The following is a 14,582-nucleotide window of genomic DNA, read 5'->3' as shown; positions in this document are numbered from 1 at the left end:
TCATCAGTTAAATTAACATAATGGTGTATAATTGTATAGCTGATCCAAAGTTCATGTAACAGGAAAACGGGCAGCGAGGGAATTCCAAATCATTTGCATGAACGCTGACTTTCATACAACAATCAAAACATTTACTAGGGTTTAATACAGAATTACACGACATTAACATTTTAACCTGTTTTAAAACTGAGTAGTGAAATGACTATCCAGTTTAAATTTATTTATTTAGCAGATGATTTTCGCCAAAGGAACTTTCAGTGTTAAGGTACCTACAATTATTTACCCATTTTTACACCTGGTTAAATTTTGCAGGCGCAGTTTTTTGGGTAAGTACCATGCTAAAAGGTGCTACAGCTGGAAGTGAGATTCAAACCTGTGACCGGTGGGTCCAAAAGCAACAGCATAACCAGTGTGCTAGTAGGTGCCCTGGGTCTGTAGGGATTACTTTTTTACCCAGGAGCATGGTGTTTTTATTGTCTGAAGGTACATTTTGCACACATAAGCTCCATATCTAAGCTTCTCTAGCTCACCAAGAACACTAGGGTCTCCATATTGCTCTTGTCATTTTTGGAGATATCTTTTAAAGACCCCTTCATTAATAAAAGACCATCGGAAAGGCAGAGCCCTGGAATATGACAGCCACTGTGAATTGTCAGTGGAATTCTATTTGTGCTGTTAAATATGAGCCCCCCAAGAATGGTGGTTTTTCTGTGGAATAAAGTCTTATCCTCTCTGCCTCTTTAAGATATTACATATAGTTTAACCGTTCACAAAACTGACAAGCAGCCAGTGGTATGTGGTTGGATGGGAACTGATGTAAGAGGGGTAGGTCAAGCGTAACACTGATGTGGTTTTACTTGTTACAGTGGTGCTTACTGGGACTCGCTCCAGTAGCCATGTCGATTCCCATGCTCTCCAAGTCAGCACTGTGACAGTCACCTGGGGCTTGGTGCCATGTGACACTTTTGACGTCACTGCCAGGAATGGGGGTGCTCACTGTCAAGGACGGCCTCCTTTTGATTACTCCTCTAGCATCACGGTCACACTGCAGGTAAGTGTGAGCGTGAATGTGAGCTGAAGGAAGCACAACGAGAGGAGCACATGTGTGCAACCATACTCTCCTTGCACGCACTGTATTGTCATCAAGGCCTTGGGACAGTCAGACTCTTGTGATTTCTCTGCATTTAAAATCCACACACATTTAGGAATGTATGGAAAAAGACCCATCAATAACAGTGCAGTTTTAATTAATTAGGTCAGGACTACACATGGATTGTGGCTGCTCCATAATTTATGGTCTCTCAGGCATTGTCTTAAATGAGAGCAGATAGGCTCCCTTATGGGCCCCAGTGGGCAGGACTGTGGCACCTGATCAGACTTCCCCGACTGTCAGGAGGAAAAATACTTTCTCCTCTCTGCCTGACGTGATGAAAGATGCACCAAAGCCAGAGGGCATCACTACCACAGGCACAAACATTCATGTTTTCCCATGAAGTAAGTGGGTGCTTCTTACAGCTATGTTAAGTCTTCAATGGAAGGGACTAGATGCTCCCCAGAAATAAATGTGAGCTGTAGCTCTTCACGCTGTTCATTTCCAGTGCTGTGATTTAATGCACAGTATGTTCTTTGATGTACTCCAAAAAATTAAAGCACTTCTACACTTCAGAAAGCATCTTAAAAGGCCTAGTTCTTAGTTCTGTATGCCGTTGCTAGTGCTATGTATGCTGGCAAAAACGATGGTATTGGACTAAGCGACCATACTCTGAAAAATGCATATTTGGATGAGTTTCCCTTTTGGTGAAATGCACTTTTGTTTATTCTGAGCTGTGTGCCACTTTGGAGGAATTTGCTAAATACATCACATTGTACACAACCACTTGCCCCAAGACAAAATGCTAGTCCACTGCAGGGCACCCCAAGCAGGGCTTGAACCCCAGACCTGCCACACAGCAAGCACAGGGCAAAGCTGCCACACTACCCTGCCCCTTCTCCTGAATGAATAAATGTAAATACATAATTTTCTTAGAAATAATGGTCAGTACAAGTTCCAGCAGGTCCCCTGGAATTGTACTCTTCCGAAAAGGTGCTTATTCAGTGAACAAATACAGTGGTATAAAGTATGAAACTCTAGAGTGTAAAGAAAAACTTAGTTCCTCTGCATAACAACAAACAGTAATAATAAAGTAGCCAAGTGGAGGTGGTTTACCTTAAGGGCTCCATGGTGTCCTTCGTGAGATAGACAACCCAATAGATCAAATTGAAAGCCCCGAAGGACAGGGGAAAGAGGATTCGAGCGTATTTGTCGATGGGGCTGGTGTCGCCCATGAAGGCATTGGCTGGAATAGCAGAGCCTTGTAAGAAGAAGGCTGGCACCTGCACTGGCATGAACTGTTCACTACGCAGCGAGCTCATCCTCCTCGTTCTCGGGCACCGGTTATCACCTGGCATCTATAGGGCAATCAGCGGATGGGAGAGAAAAACAGTAGTGGTTACAGACATAGGCTTGTAAACTAGCGGCTATTGGTTTAGATCCTTGGACTTGATCTGATTGTTTTGGCAAAACAACCCATGTCAAAGTATAAGTCACTTTGGGCAAAGCACACACACACACACACACACACACACACACATTTTCAGAACCGCTTGTCCCATACGGGGTCACGGGGAACTGGAGCCTACCCGGTAACGCAGGGCGTAAGGCCAGAGGGGGAGGGGACACACTCAGGACGGGACGCCAGTCCGTCGCAAGGCACCCCAAGCGTGACTTGAACCCCAGACCCACTGGTACTGTGAAATTAAACATTAAGAGCAGCGTCTTCCTTTCCAGACAGCTATACTCCCTCAGTCATAAATGCCACTGTATTTCTGCTCTCAAGAACATTTACAACATATACAGTACCAGTCAAAAGTTTGAGTACGCTTTAGGAACCTGGGATGAACTGGACAGGCAAGTTAAAACACAGCAACCCGCAAGTGTCACGTAAAAGAGCTGGGAGGACAGGCTCCTTTCTTGATCAAACTTGTAAAGCAAATTTCACACACATTTTCAGAACCGCTTGTCCCATACGGGGTCACAGGGAACCAGAGCCTACCCGGCAACACAGGGCGCAAGGCTGGAGGGGGAGGGGACACACCCAGGACGGGACGCCAGTCCGTCGCAAGGCACCCCAAGCGGGACTTGAACCCCAGACCCACCGGAGAGCAGGACTGTGGCCCAACCCACTGCGCCACCGCACCCCCTGTAAAGCAAATTCTTTGTAATAAAGAAGAAAAAAAAAAGTTTTGTTGAAGTGCACTCACAGTTTTGACTGGTAAAGTACAACTACATATGCATCTATCCAGTCTCCATTTCAGGTTTGGGTTGCTGAGCTCCTCCATGGCGTCACTGCCTTCAGACTGCCACTCATCAGCAGAGACCAGCATGAGTACTAGTGACACAAGGCATTTATAGGTTGTCAGACAGGTATGGCACAGGTTTTGTACCATAAAAACTGACAAAGGAAAACTGATAAAATGAGACTTGTGACAATTATATTTGAATTTGCTTCAAAAAAAGGCTAAGAAGTCATTTTGGCTGCGATTTAATTGCTCATCCTAATCACAGTGAGCACGCGGCTCCAGAGGAGTACAGTCGTGGCTCTGCGACAAAACAAACTGAGAGCAGTACGTAATGGCGGTAACATCTGTGACCTTTCTTCACATGGTTAGAAAATATCAGGTACTAAGAAGACTGGGTAATGGAAAACAGTTTAAGATATAGCATGTAATGCAATAAAGAGTAGAATTTCAGTAACAGAATGAATATTGCTCTTTACGACTGAGTGGACACAGTGGATATTAGCCGGTATGAATATGCAACAATGAAATGGGGATATTGTTAATAAAAAGTGCTCCTTCAGCTTTAAGAGTAGCTTGGAGGGCTCCAAGCGCGGCGTGGAGACAGGCTGTGGGTGGCGTGGGTTTTTGAATGCCGTCCATCGCAGGCCAGGTTGCGGCTGCAAATGTCAGGCGCCAAGGGCTGTGCGCACTCAGTAAAGGTGGGGGGAGGCGGTTCGGCGGGGCGGCATCGAGGCACACTGAACCGTGGCCATCTCTAAAACGATAACAACGAGCTTTCCGTGTGGCCTTCGTCCCAGGAGGCCCAGTGCTCATTTCACACCCCGCTCCTTTACGGCATGTGGCGCGCCGGTCCCCCAGTGAAAAAGGAATGAGCCCGGCACTGGCGTGATCAGGAAAGATGCTGGGCCTTTTCCTGCGTTGCGAATAACCTTCTGGGAAAAAAGGTGCACAAGGCCTATATTTTTTATATTGTTAACATCCGCAGATTCAATGTTTGGTCCTAATATTCTGAAAAATGCACACATGAGCTCCTGCCGCCCTTGACGTTATCCGAGCACATGACCAGCACGTACACAAGGTTCCCACCCCAGGCCTCTGGGTCTTTAGCATTTACAAAGGTGTAGCATTGCGAGTTCTCCTCACGGATTTCCTCCTCGGTTACATAATGAGCGCATCGTAGGCGCTACTCAATTGGAGATATTTTAAAAATAACTGTGAGACATTTGAGAAGATGGCGAAGAGACATAAGAGCTTTACATAATAGCAGGTCCTTCTATCCTATTCAGTGCTGCTGATCCAGTCAGTGTCTCTCTTCTCAGAGGCCATTCATTCCCTGCATGTTGCTTCTGCCACTCAAGTGCTCTGTCAGGGCGAAATGGAGGCTGGACAATGCACAAAAAAAGGATGTTTTCAGGGTTCTTGCCTGGGCAACATTTGTATCTAAAGGCAAAGTCTACCGTAATTGATCTAGAGATTTCATGGCTTAATTCAATTATGTAACTGGTTGCTGCGCCAGTGAAGGCCTCTTATTGCTATGATTCCTCTACTCTCGCACTGCGGTCACGCTCGAGTAATTACAGGTATGCCCTCGTCTGCATCATCGTCCTCTTCACTCGCTAACATGGCCTCCAGAGCTGCTGCCCTGGCCACCCGTGCAGCCTTCCGCATCTCCTTGTGGATATGCAGTGTAGAGAAGTAGTTCACAGCGGCAAACTCGATGAGGGCGGAGAAAACGAATGCAAAGCACACAGCAATAAACCAGTCCATGGCCGTGGTGTAGGACACCTTGGGCAGTGAATGGCGGGCGCTGATGCTGAGGGTTGTCATGGTGAGAACTGTGGTGATGCCTGGGAGAAGGAGAGGAGGATAAATCAAAGAGGTGAGACATAGAGAGGGGAAAAAAATCAACATTTATTAACAGTCTACGGATTTTTCACAATCACTTCCATCTACGAATTGCATGGAAGACTACTTAAAGTTTAGCATGACATATTAAAATGCAGTACAAATTATAACTTGCATGCTTGCATTACTCTCTCTTGTGTAAATTATTAAGCATCATATAATACAGTGGAACCTCGGAACTCGAGCGTTTCTGAACTCGAACAATTCGGAACTCGAACGAGTTATTACAGAAAAAAATGTCTCAGAACTCGAACGAAATTTCGGAACTCGAACCAATGAACCTTTCAGGCTAAAACCTGTTGGACACGTGACGCTTCCTTTTTTCCTGTAAAACAAAGGGCGCGTATGACGCTTATGACTCGTTATGAGTCAGTCTTGCCTGAAAACTTGCGGAGTTTATTTAATGTATTTATGGGTTTTACACTTTTAATTTTATGGTTTTAGCATCAGGTATGTGTGTATATACCGGTAGGTTTAAATAGGCAATCATTTGGGGGTCTGGAACGGATTAATCCAATTTTCATTATTTCTTACGGGAGAAATTGATTCAGAACTCAAACTTTTCAGAACTCGAACGCCCTTCTGGAGCGAATTAAGTTCGAGTTACGACATTCCACTGTATCTTACATTCATCTGTAAGATGACCAATTGAAACTTCTGCGTAAGAGCCAATAAAACCGACATTTATCTTTTATCAGTCTATTTTTATCTTCACACTAAGTTCTTGTAATTGAATGAAATGCAAGGTTATCTAAGTGCCAAATTAACGTGGCTAAAAACAACTTACATAAGTGGACTATGAATATTAATTAGCGACAACTCAGAAATGCCAGACCTTAACATTAGAGGAAAATGAACTGGCTCATAAAATGTTAAGAGGGTGGAAAATTCAGACTTGTTTTAAGCTCAAGTCATACAACTGTTTCAGTCTTGTCTAAGGAAAAAAATTGAGCAATAATCCTCCCAACTTCAAGCATCTCACCATGCACAAAACAATGAAAATACAGTATGCAATGTCTGCAAGGAAACATTTACTTCCATTCAACAAGCATGTCCTTACATAGCAAAATGCAGAATTTCAATCTCGTCACAATCATAGACACAGAAAAAAAGGTCCCCTGATGTTCGCACATAAATCTTGGCTGAAAACTCAAATTGAATAGTCATAATACATGGGGCAGTGACCAAATACTCCAGCATCTAAGACAGTGTGTTTCTGTGGCTCTTGGATGTCCTTAATGTATGCATGACTACTTCCTGCAACACTAAACTTACGTCATAGGTACATGAGATTCAGAAAGAGGAACTTTTCATACCAGCCACAGTACGTGCAGGGATGGACTCCTTGTTGATCCAGAACACAACTTGTGAGAGTACAACAATCATGATCAGTGGGATATATGTTTGAATAAGATAATAGCCTAGTTTTCTTTCCAGCATAAAATAAACAGTCTGGACAGAGTATTCTCCTGGAAAGAAAAGGGAAAAAGTTGACATGTTGTTATGAATACAGCTGTTGTATTTGTGGTTGCAAACATATTGCCATGCAGCATAAGTATATGTTTAAGACTCTCAAAAGCAATTTCCTAGTACTGATGGCCTGACGTTAAGAATGACAGAGAAACTTATCATATTTGATTGATATTTAAGCAAGAATCAAAAACAAAGGATGATGCATTGCTAAAATATTTTCTCAGCAAAATAAGATAACCAAAATTAACCTATGTTTATAGCGATGCTGTTTTCATTTATGCCAGTTTCTAATGAGTTAAATACTTTTTTCTCATTTTTATTTTCTTTTTAATTGAAAATTCTAGTACACCTACAAATTCCAAATCAGCCAGGGTGTTTTTAGGACATGCGTTCATTCATGTCTTTATTAATTCTCCATTAAGTATGTGTGGATGTGTGCGTGTGTGTGTGTGTGTGTGTGTGTGTGTGTGTGTGTGTGTGTGTGTGTGTGTGTGTGTGTGAGGATGAGCCCTTCTGCTTTACTGATTCTTTAGCTGAATACCATGTTAAGTTTAGCTCTTGTCACAAATTCTCTATCTTTAATGTCTTCATTAATTCAAGGTAATATTATGGATCATTACCAATAATGTCACAATTCCCTAGTCCTGTGATTTTATCCCACTTTTGAGACAAAAATAGAACAACAGAATGTTTCTGTGTCTCACAAATCCACTAGGTGTAGTGTTTTTGGTCATATCTCGAAAACAGCTCAAGGCTTTTGAGTGAAATAAAATCTCAGTTCATGCTACGGAACTGCTAATAACGATAAAGTGTAGATACTGTCAGATACTGTTAATTTTTTTCACTGTAGCTAACACATCATTGAGTTATTGAAGGCATAAGACAACAATAAAGAAAACAGGAGAGTGATGGACAATCTTTAAGAAGGTTCTTGTGCTACAATCCCTGCACTTCAGTTACTCAAAACGGAGAAATAGCCTTCCTCTTATTTTGGCAGACGAGCGGAGTCCTTGGTAGAGTAAACATCTCTGGACTTCCTCAGCTCTGATCTCCTCATACTCCTGCTCCTCAGATATAAACTGTGGGCAGGGACTATTGGGATTTAGTCAATGGGCTTTTTTTAAGCCAAAAGGGAGAGGTATAAATTAGACCTGCTCTGTTAAGCCTCTTAGCACTGACTGTCAAGGGTATCGCTGCCCTCGCAGAGCAATCCTGCTCTCGTGACTAAAGCACAAATTATTCACATTTAAAAGCTTAAAAAGTGGATTATTTATGTTTCACAATATTGGGTTTGTGGGCCACAGTTGCACACAATGGACATGTGTTTTAATAGTTTCAGCTTGGAAAAAACTTTTCATATGCTCATGCCTTTCCATCAAAGTAGTGTGTGATAATGTATAATGCATTTTGTCCACGTGCTCTTCCACACTTCCTCCTGCTCAAGGAACTGACATTGCAGAAGACATATGATTGTCGTTTGCCAGAAAAAAATCCCACTTAAGGCCAGCACCTGATGTATTATGTAATATGCCCTAAAATGTAAAATTCATCTAGTGGATATCCTATCTAATGTATATAATATACATCTCAACTCACATTCTATAAAACTGATACTGCAATAATTTATAACAAATTTTAAGAGAAGAATTTAAAAAATATATATATTTTTTTTTCTTTTTAATGTGGGTCTTGTCTCCTAAAAATACACAAAGATCTAAAATGTTCATGAGAAAATTTTAACGGTAACTTATTTCTCGCTTCTCCAAATGAGCTGAGCAAGACATGCAGGATTAATGAGTTTTTCCACAGAAGCATGTTCTCCAAGCAGCTAGTTCCAGTGAATGGTAATGATTCTCATCTCACTGCAGTGTTGCCCTGGTCTAAATGCTGGAAAGCTTCAGAGAAAATTATAATCCAGAAAGAGCAGCAAGTTTAATGACTCCAATAAAAGTCAGTGCAATGAATTAATACATGAAACAAAATGTGTCATAGTCTAGGATTCGGTGGACTGATCCAGGATTCTGTGGACCGGTCTTTTTGTGGAACTGCATTATTTGCTTGACCACACCCAGCTCAGACAACAAACACACACACACAGAGAGAGAGAGAGAGAGAGAGAGAGAGAGAGAGAGAGAGAGAGAGAGATGTTCATTGAATTATACCCCTACCTGTGTTTATTTTGACCGTTTCACTGGACACCGTCTGCCCCACTAAATCATACTGCAGCAGACTTGATGACTCTTTTGGTACTTCCACTGATAACAGTGGTCCTTTCTTCCATGTGTACACAACTTCTGTAATGGAGTATCCATCTGCATTTTAAACGTACACACTATTGTTAGATATTAATCATTCCACATCTGACTGAAGTGGTCGGAACATGACAGAGGTTTAATTACAGCTGCCAAATTTGAGAGGACAGGCATGTCCATCCATTGGGAAGTTCATCAGTCTCATTCGACATTCGGCTCTGATGGTTAGCCTGCAGCACAAATCGAACAGAAGACAGATATAGCTTCATTAATTTAAAATACACTGAATATTTAAAGACAAGCAATTGCTAATGAAGATAATAAAGCGATGTCATACCAGAGTGTTTCTTTAGAGGTAGATGCCTCGATCAAGGGTGATGAGCAGGACTTTTTAAAGCTAGTTATTACAGTCAGTCATTAGAGCTGACTCAATATTTTTCCCATGCTGTTGATGTACATATTCATGGGGTACGGTGATAGACCTTGGGCTTGAACTTGCCTAGTCTGTAGTGTTCTGAAAGATTAAATGTCCCTTACTCCGAGTTGTACGTTGCTTCGGAGGAAAGCGTATGCTAAATGGATAAGTGCAAATTAATTGTTTTTTCTTAACCAAATAACATCAAAGAAATACCGTTCAATGTGTGCAGTAACTTTTAACACTGACAATGTAGCTGTAACCCTTCAACTTAGCTTTTCCAGTGTCAATTGTATGTGAGTCAGAACAACACTGTAATGTAGCTTTATTTTTCCCTCTAGAACCCTCATGTGAATTTTTTATTTTTTTTGTACTGTGCAGTATCTGAGCCTTTCTAGAACACATGCATGTCAAAAACAATTACAGGACTGGAAGTCTGAAACTTGAAAAATTCACTATTGTGTGTTCATTGCATTTTTATGGTTGCTCTAGCAATGGCTAAACTCTAATAAATTCAGACCTTTGTGATTTGGAATAAAATTAGACAGAAGTGAACAGAAAATTACTTTTCATAATTTAATGGATTACTGTGCCATTGAGGGGGGTGTGGTGGTGCAGTGGTGGTGCAGTGGGTTGGACTAGGTCCTGCTCTCCAGTGGGTCTGCGGTTTGAGTCCCGCTTGGGGTGCCTTGCGATGGACTGGCGTCCCGTCCTAGGTGTGTCCCCTCCCCCTCTGGCCCTACGCCCTGTGTTGCTGCGTAGGCTCCAGTTCCCCGTGACCCCGTATGGGACAAGCGGTTCAGAAAATGTGTGTGTGTGTGTGTGTGTGTGCCATTGAGTTGAGTTCAACTCTTAGTGATCACTTGAGTGGTTTTCAATGCAAAGGAGAAACAGAAGTGGTTTGTCAGTGCCTTTTTTCATATGAACATGGGGAGAAATACTGTACAAAAACCCCACATCCACTAAGCAACTCAGGAACTGTGAGGCCCCAGCTTTACCCACTGCCCCACCATGTTTAAATGTAATGTTCTGTTCTACCTTTAATCAGGGAAATGGAGTTGGAATTGTAGTACCTCATAGTGTAGAGCACAGTTCCATTCTTCATTATACGGAACATCTTGTTGGGGGAAGTCATATTGTGAGCAACTGACTTCTTGCCATTGCGGAAGAAAGTGTCTGGTGTCCAGATCTTGTTGACCATGAGGTTGTTGAGGCGCAGGATCTCAATGGGTCCTTCAAATCTGAGCCGCTCATCAATCCATGTTTGACGGAAAAACACGTCTATAGTGAATTCCTAAAAAGTTTTTAATACATGCAAAAAACAGTGAAATAACATATGAATCATTACGACACACTTTAATTTAAGAATGATTAACATTCAAAAGAATCTATTTATTTCTTGTAATGTAAAAAAAAAAAAAACTATCTAATGTCTAATATGTTTTGCTTAGAAGGGGGTGCGGTGGCATAGTGGGTTGGACTGCAGTCCTGCTCTCCGGTGGGTCTGGGGTTCAAGTCCCGCTTGGGGTGCCTTGCGGCGGACTGGCGTCCCGTCCTGGGTGTGTCCCCTTCCCCCTCTGGCCTTACGCCCTGTGTTGCCGGGTAGACTCCGGTTCCCCGTGACCCCGTAAGGGACAAGCGGTTCTGAAAATGTGTGTGTGTGTGTTTTGCTTAAGTGGATTAAAAATAACACATGATTTAAATATTAAAGATTTTATATGTAAGCATTTAGGTAAAGAGATGTCCCTGGTGAACTTCATAATGTAGGCTCAACCTTTATTTCAGGAGTGAAAGACCTTGGGCATGTGTGTCATGAAAGTGCTTCGTGAACTTTCCATCTGGGGCTTTTAGTCCACTGGAGGGCTCGCACCTGCCACCGAATAAGGTTGTTGAGCCCCACTCTGTGGGACCCTTTGAACTGGGGAAAGGTGGAGATGGGGAGGTGGTAGGTTGTGTGATGCAGCGTAAGCAGAAGTGTTGAGGTTTTTCGGGCTTTTTATCTGTTCTTGGTGTGTGTGGCCATGGCATGGTCTAATATTTTTCTCACAACTTTTAAGAAACTACACTGTAATACACCTGACAGTAAATGCAGTACTTACTGTATATACTAATGAGGATGTATTGCAGTATAGATGTTAAACATTAACATCATTACTGTGTGGCATAAATTGGATGTAAAGCGCTATTGTGGCTCTTCCACTGACCGAGGCAGTCAAACCAGTAAAAAAATTTTTAATCTGCACAAATGCTGAAGCAATGTTTTTGGAGCAAAGTAGGTCTGTTTAACGATTAGAGCAAAGGAGTTCAAATTTGCTTATAGGAATACAAAATCTGAACACAACTAATTCCTGTAATTTTATATATTGTTTTTGTCATTAGAGACTACAGAAATGGACAAATGCAACTAGGTTAGCTACCTACCATTTCAGCGTCTGAAACTGGGCCGAAGCTTGTGACAAAGATATCGGTTTTGATTTCATCAGCACGGCCTGAAAAATGTTTGTCGTAAAAAAAAATTCAAAATTAAAAACTTTAAATAATTTGTTCACCTTTATTTAGCCGTCGGCTTTGCTCAAGGTGACTTACAGTATTAAACTTGCATAATACAAACCCATGAACAATCATTCCCTCAACTATTTATTAGAAGTAAAAGGTCTGAAACTGTCCAGCCTTTACCCTAAATTACTGAAAAGCAGTGCATCTTTCAGTTGTTGTTAGAAGGAGGGTAATTTAACACTGGATTACAATAACCAGCATTGACTTTATCCTAAACTATGATCAGTTCTGTCTGAAGAAAACCTAGAAACTATACAGTACTATTTAATAAGTTATAAAACTGTTATTGTGTAATAAAGTAAGTAAAGTAATAACAGAAAAGGACTTCAGTAATAAATATAATGATTTAATAACATGGCATCTGTCTGAAACCACCCAATATTCAATGGGCCTACTTTTCAACATATTACAACTTGTGCTTTCACTCAGAACATTTGAGGGGAGCAATGAGCAAACTATTATGTTTGTTGTTACAGTACCTCCAAACCCTGGTCTCAGCCGGTTGTCATACCCCTCAAGTAGTCTGTCTAATATTCGAGTAACATTTTCCGACTGTTGGCTTCCCCGCACTTTACTGGCACTGTAAACAGATTTGTTTTGTGTATCAGGTAGTGAAACTTTTCTCACTATGAAAAATGAATAAAAATAAATGCATTTCTTCAAATAAATTTAAACGAATAGCAGTAATTGCAAAAGTTGCACTCACCACAACAGGGAAATCCAGGTGAACAGGAAAACCATGACTCTGTCATACTCCGAGACTCAAAACACCTCTGTCACACTGAGACAGACTGTACATCTCATTTTTATTCTAATCCACCTTTTTCTAGAGGAATCAGCAAGAGGTTCTGGTTCTGTTCACAGTGATTTTTCTATGTACCTGAAGACTCCTGTGGTGGGACAGCTTCACAGGTCCAGCTGTCTGAAGAAGAATGATGTCCTACTGAAAAAGCAGCAGGCAGGAAGATCTTTGACAGTAATCGAATACGGCATCATGGGAGATTAAGACGGCCAAATCCGTCCATTGATTTGCCAGGGAATTAGCATTCATCCCTTAGCAGATTTCTTAATGTCCTGCTGCTAAAAGTGACACAGATGCTTTTGTCATATCCAGACATACCAGTTCCAGAAATAATAACTTTAGTCTATTTATTTATTGTTTTGAATAGAATGCAATTTTTGCAATTGCTATAACCGTTTGTCCCAAGCGGGGTTGCAGCAAGCCAGGGGCCTTTCCCGGCAACACAGGATGTGAGGGGGAGGAGGCACACCCAGGACAAGACACCAGTCCGTCACAAGGCACCTGAAGCAGGGTTTGAATCCCAGACCTGTCACATAGCAGGCACATGCAAAACCCACTGCACCACTGCGCCACTGTGCCCCTGAATAGAATATAATTTGGAAAATTACACATTAACAGCTGTAACTGAAAATGCGCTAATGCATCGCAAAATTTTTTGTTGTTAAAAGCACTGTGGCTGCATATGACAATATTTTCAGAAAACAATCTTCAGTGTTAGTTTAGGGTTACTATACTTCAGGTTATATGTTTAACACCATTACTACACAGTAAATGTGAAATTATCACAAAGTAGGGTTCTGTAGAAATAACCCTAACCCTTACCTCACCCCTCTGGTAACATGCATCATAACTGGAGAAAATGATGTAATAAGTTTAACCATCTGGAGAGTGTCATCAAGGAGGTAAACTGCAGCACACTGGTGCGGCATGATCAGCAGGTGATCTTAGGGTCCCTGGCTTGAATCCCACTCCTTCTGTTGTACAGTTGGACGAGTCCTGAAGCACTCTAGTAAAACACTCCTGTACAAATAAAGTAAAAAGTTTCTTAGCTAGCATTCTAAGTCTCCTGGGACAAGTGTAAGAAAAACTAAACTTTTATCTATATGCAACATTAAGCACAAATTTATGTAATAGAGCACTTATTCATGATATTATTCATGTGGTCTATCCCCCCTTATCCAAAGCTTGTAAGATTATGAAAATATAATGGTCATCATCATCATGATACTGGTGCAAAGGTCTAAACTGCTTCACAGAAATGTTTTCCTGGTTGAACCTCAGATCTGACTCTAACACGCACAGCCCACATTATGTTCCCACTCGCCTATGACACAGCCACATTGTGAATCGGCCCAAGTTTTCACCTTTTCTTTATTTTACTGACACTGTTGCTTCTACAAGGTTGCTGCTAATCAATCTCACACTAAAGGAATATTAGACTAGTACTGAATACACTTTGGCATATTATGTGCTCTTATAATGTATATTTTCTGTATTATCAAACATACATATCTTCGACTGAAAAAATTGGAAGCAGAAATATTGATGGGACACTTTGCTAAGATCAGTAGACAGTGCTTGTTGGAAGGTTGGTTGGTTGGTTAGTTCAATTCAGCACCATTTATATAGTCTTTCCTCTCACTACACATTTCATTCCAAACGCAAAAATCAGGTAGCTACGTTAGAACTAAATTAAATTGAAGTAAGCATGGGACAAGGGGTGGTGGTATATTAGGGTTACATGGTTGATTTCTTGATTTAGAGCTAATCTTGCATCATGAATTCCTCACAGAAGTCAAACAAGGATACAAACATGAAAGCTGTACCCTTGAGTACACAT

The 14,582-nt window shown here is 41.5% G+C and overlaps 1 protein-coding gene across 1 annotated transcript; it reads right to left on the bottom strand.

Annotated features, from left to right (window-relative positions):
* Positions 1 to 853: 853 nt before the first annotated feature.
* gabra6a (gamma-aminobutyric acid type A receptor subunit alpha6a) lies at positions 854 to 12,681 on the bottom strand. Its single transcript, XM_018744373.2, has 11 exons — positions 12,647 to 12,681; positions 12,420 to 12,520; positions 11,806 to 11,873; positions 10,458 to 10,678; positions 9,117 to 9,199; positions 8,886 to 9,029; positions 6,561 to 6,713; positions 4,904 to 5,186; positions 2,207 to 2,422; positions 1,406 to 1,419; positions 854 to 1,074 (listed from the first exon to the last, which is right to left on the bottom strand). The coding sequence occupies exons 1-11, from the start codon at positions 12,679 to 12,681 to the stop codon at positions 854 to 856; spliced, it is 1,539 nt and encodes a 512-aa protein (XP_018599889.2).
* Positions 12,682 to 14,582: the final 1,901 nt, after the last annotated feature.

This window comes from Scleropages formosus, chromosome 13 (genome assembly GCF_900964775.1).
Source record: "Scleropages formosus chromosome 13, fSclFor1.1, whole genome shotgun sequence".
In the NCBI taxonomy this organism is placed as follows: domain Eukaryota; kingdom Metazoa; phylum Chordata; class Actinopteri; order Osteoglossiformes; family Osteoglossidae; genus Scleropages; species Scleropages formosus.
The sequence above is the reverse complement of the archived record's forward strand: the minus strand, read 5'-3'. Positions and strand labels throughout refer to the sequence as shown.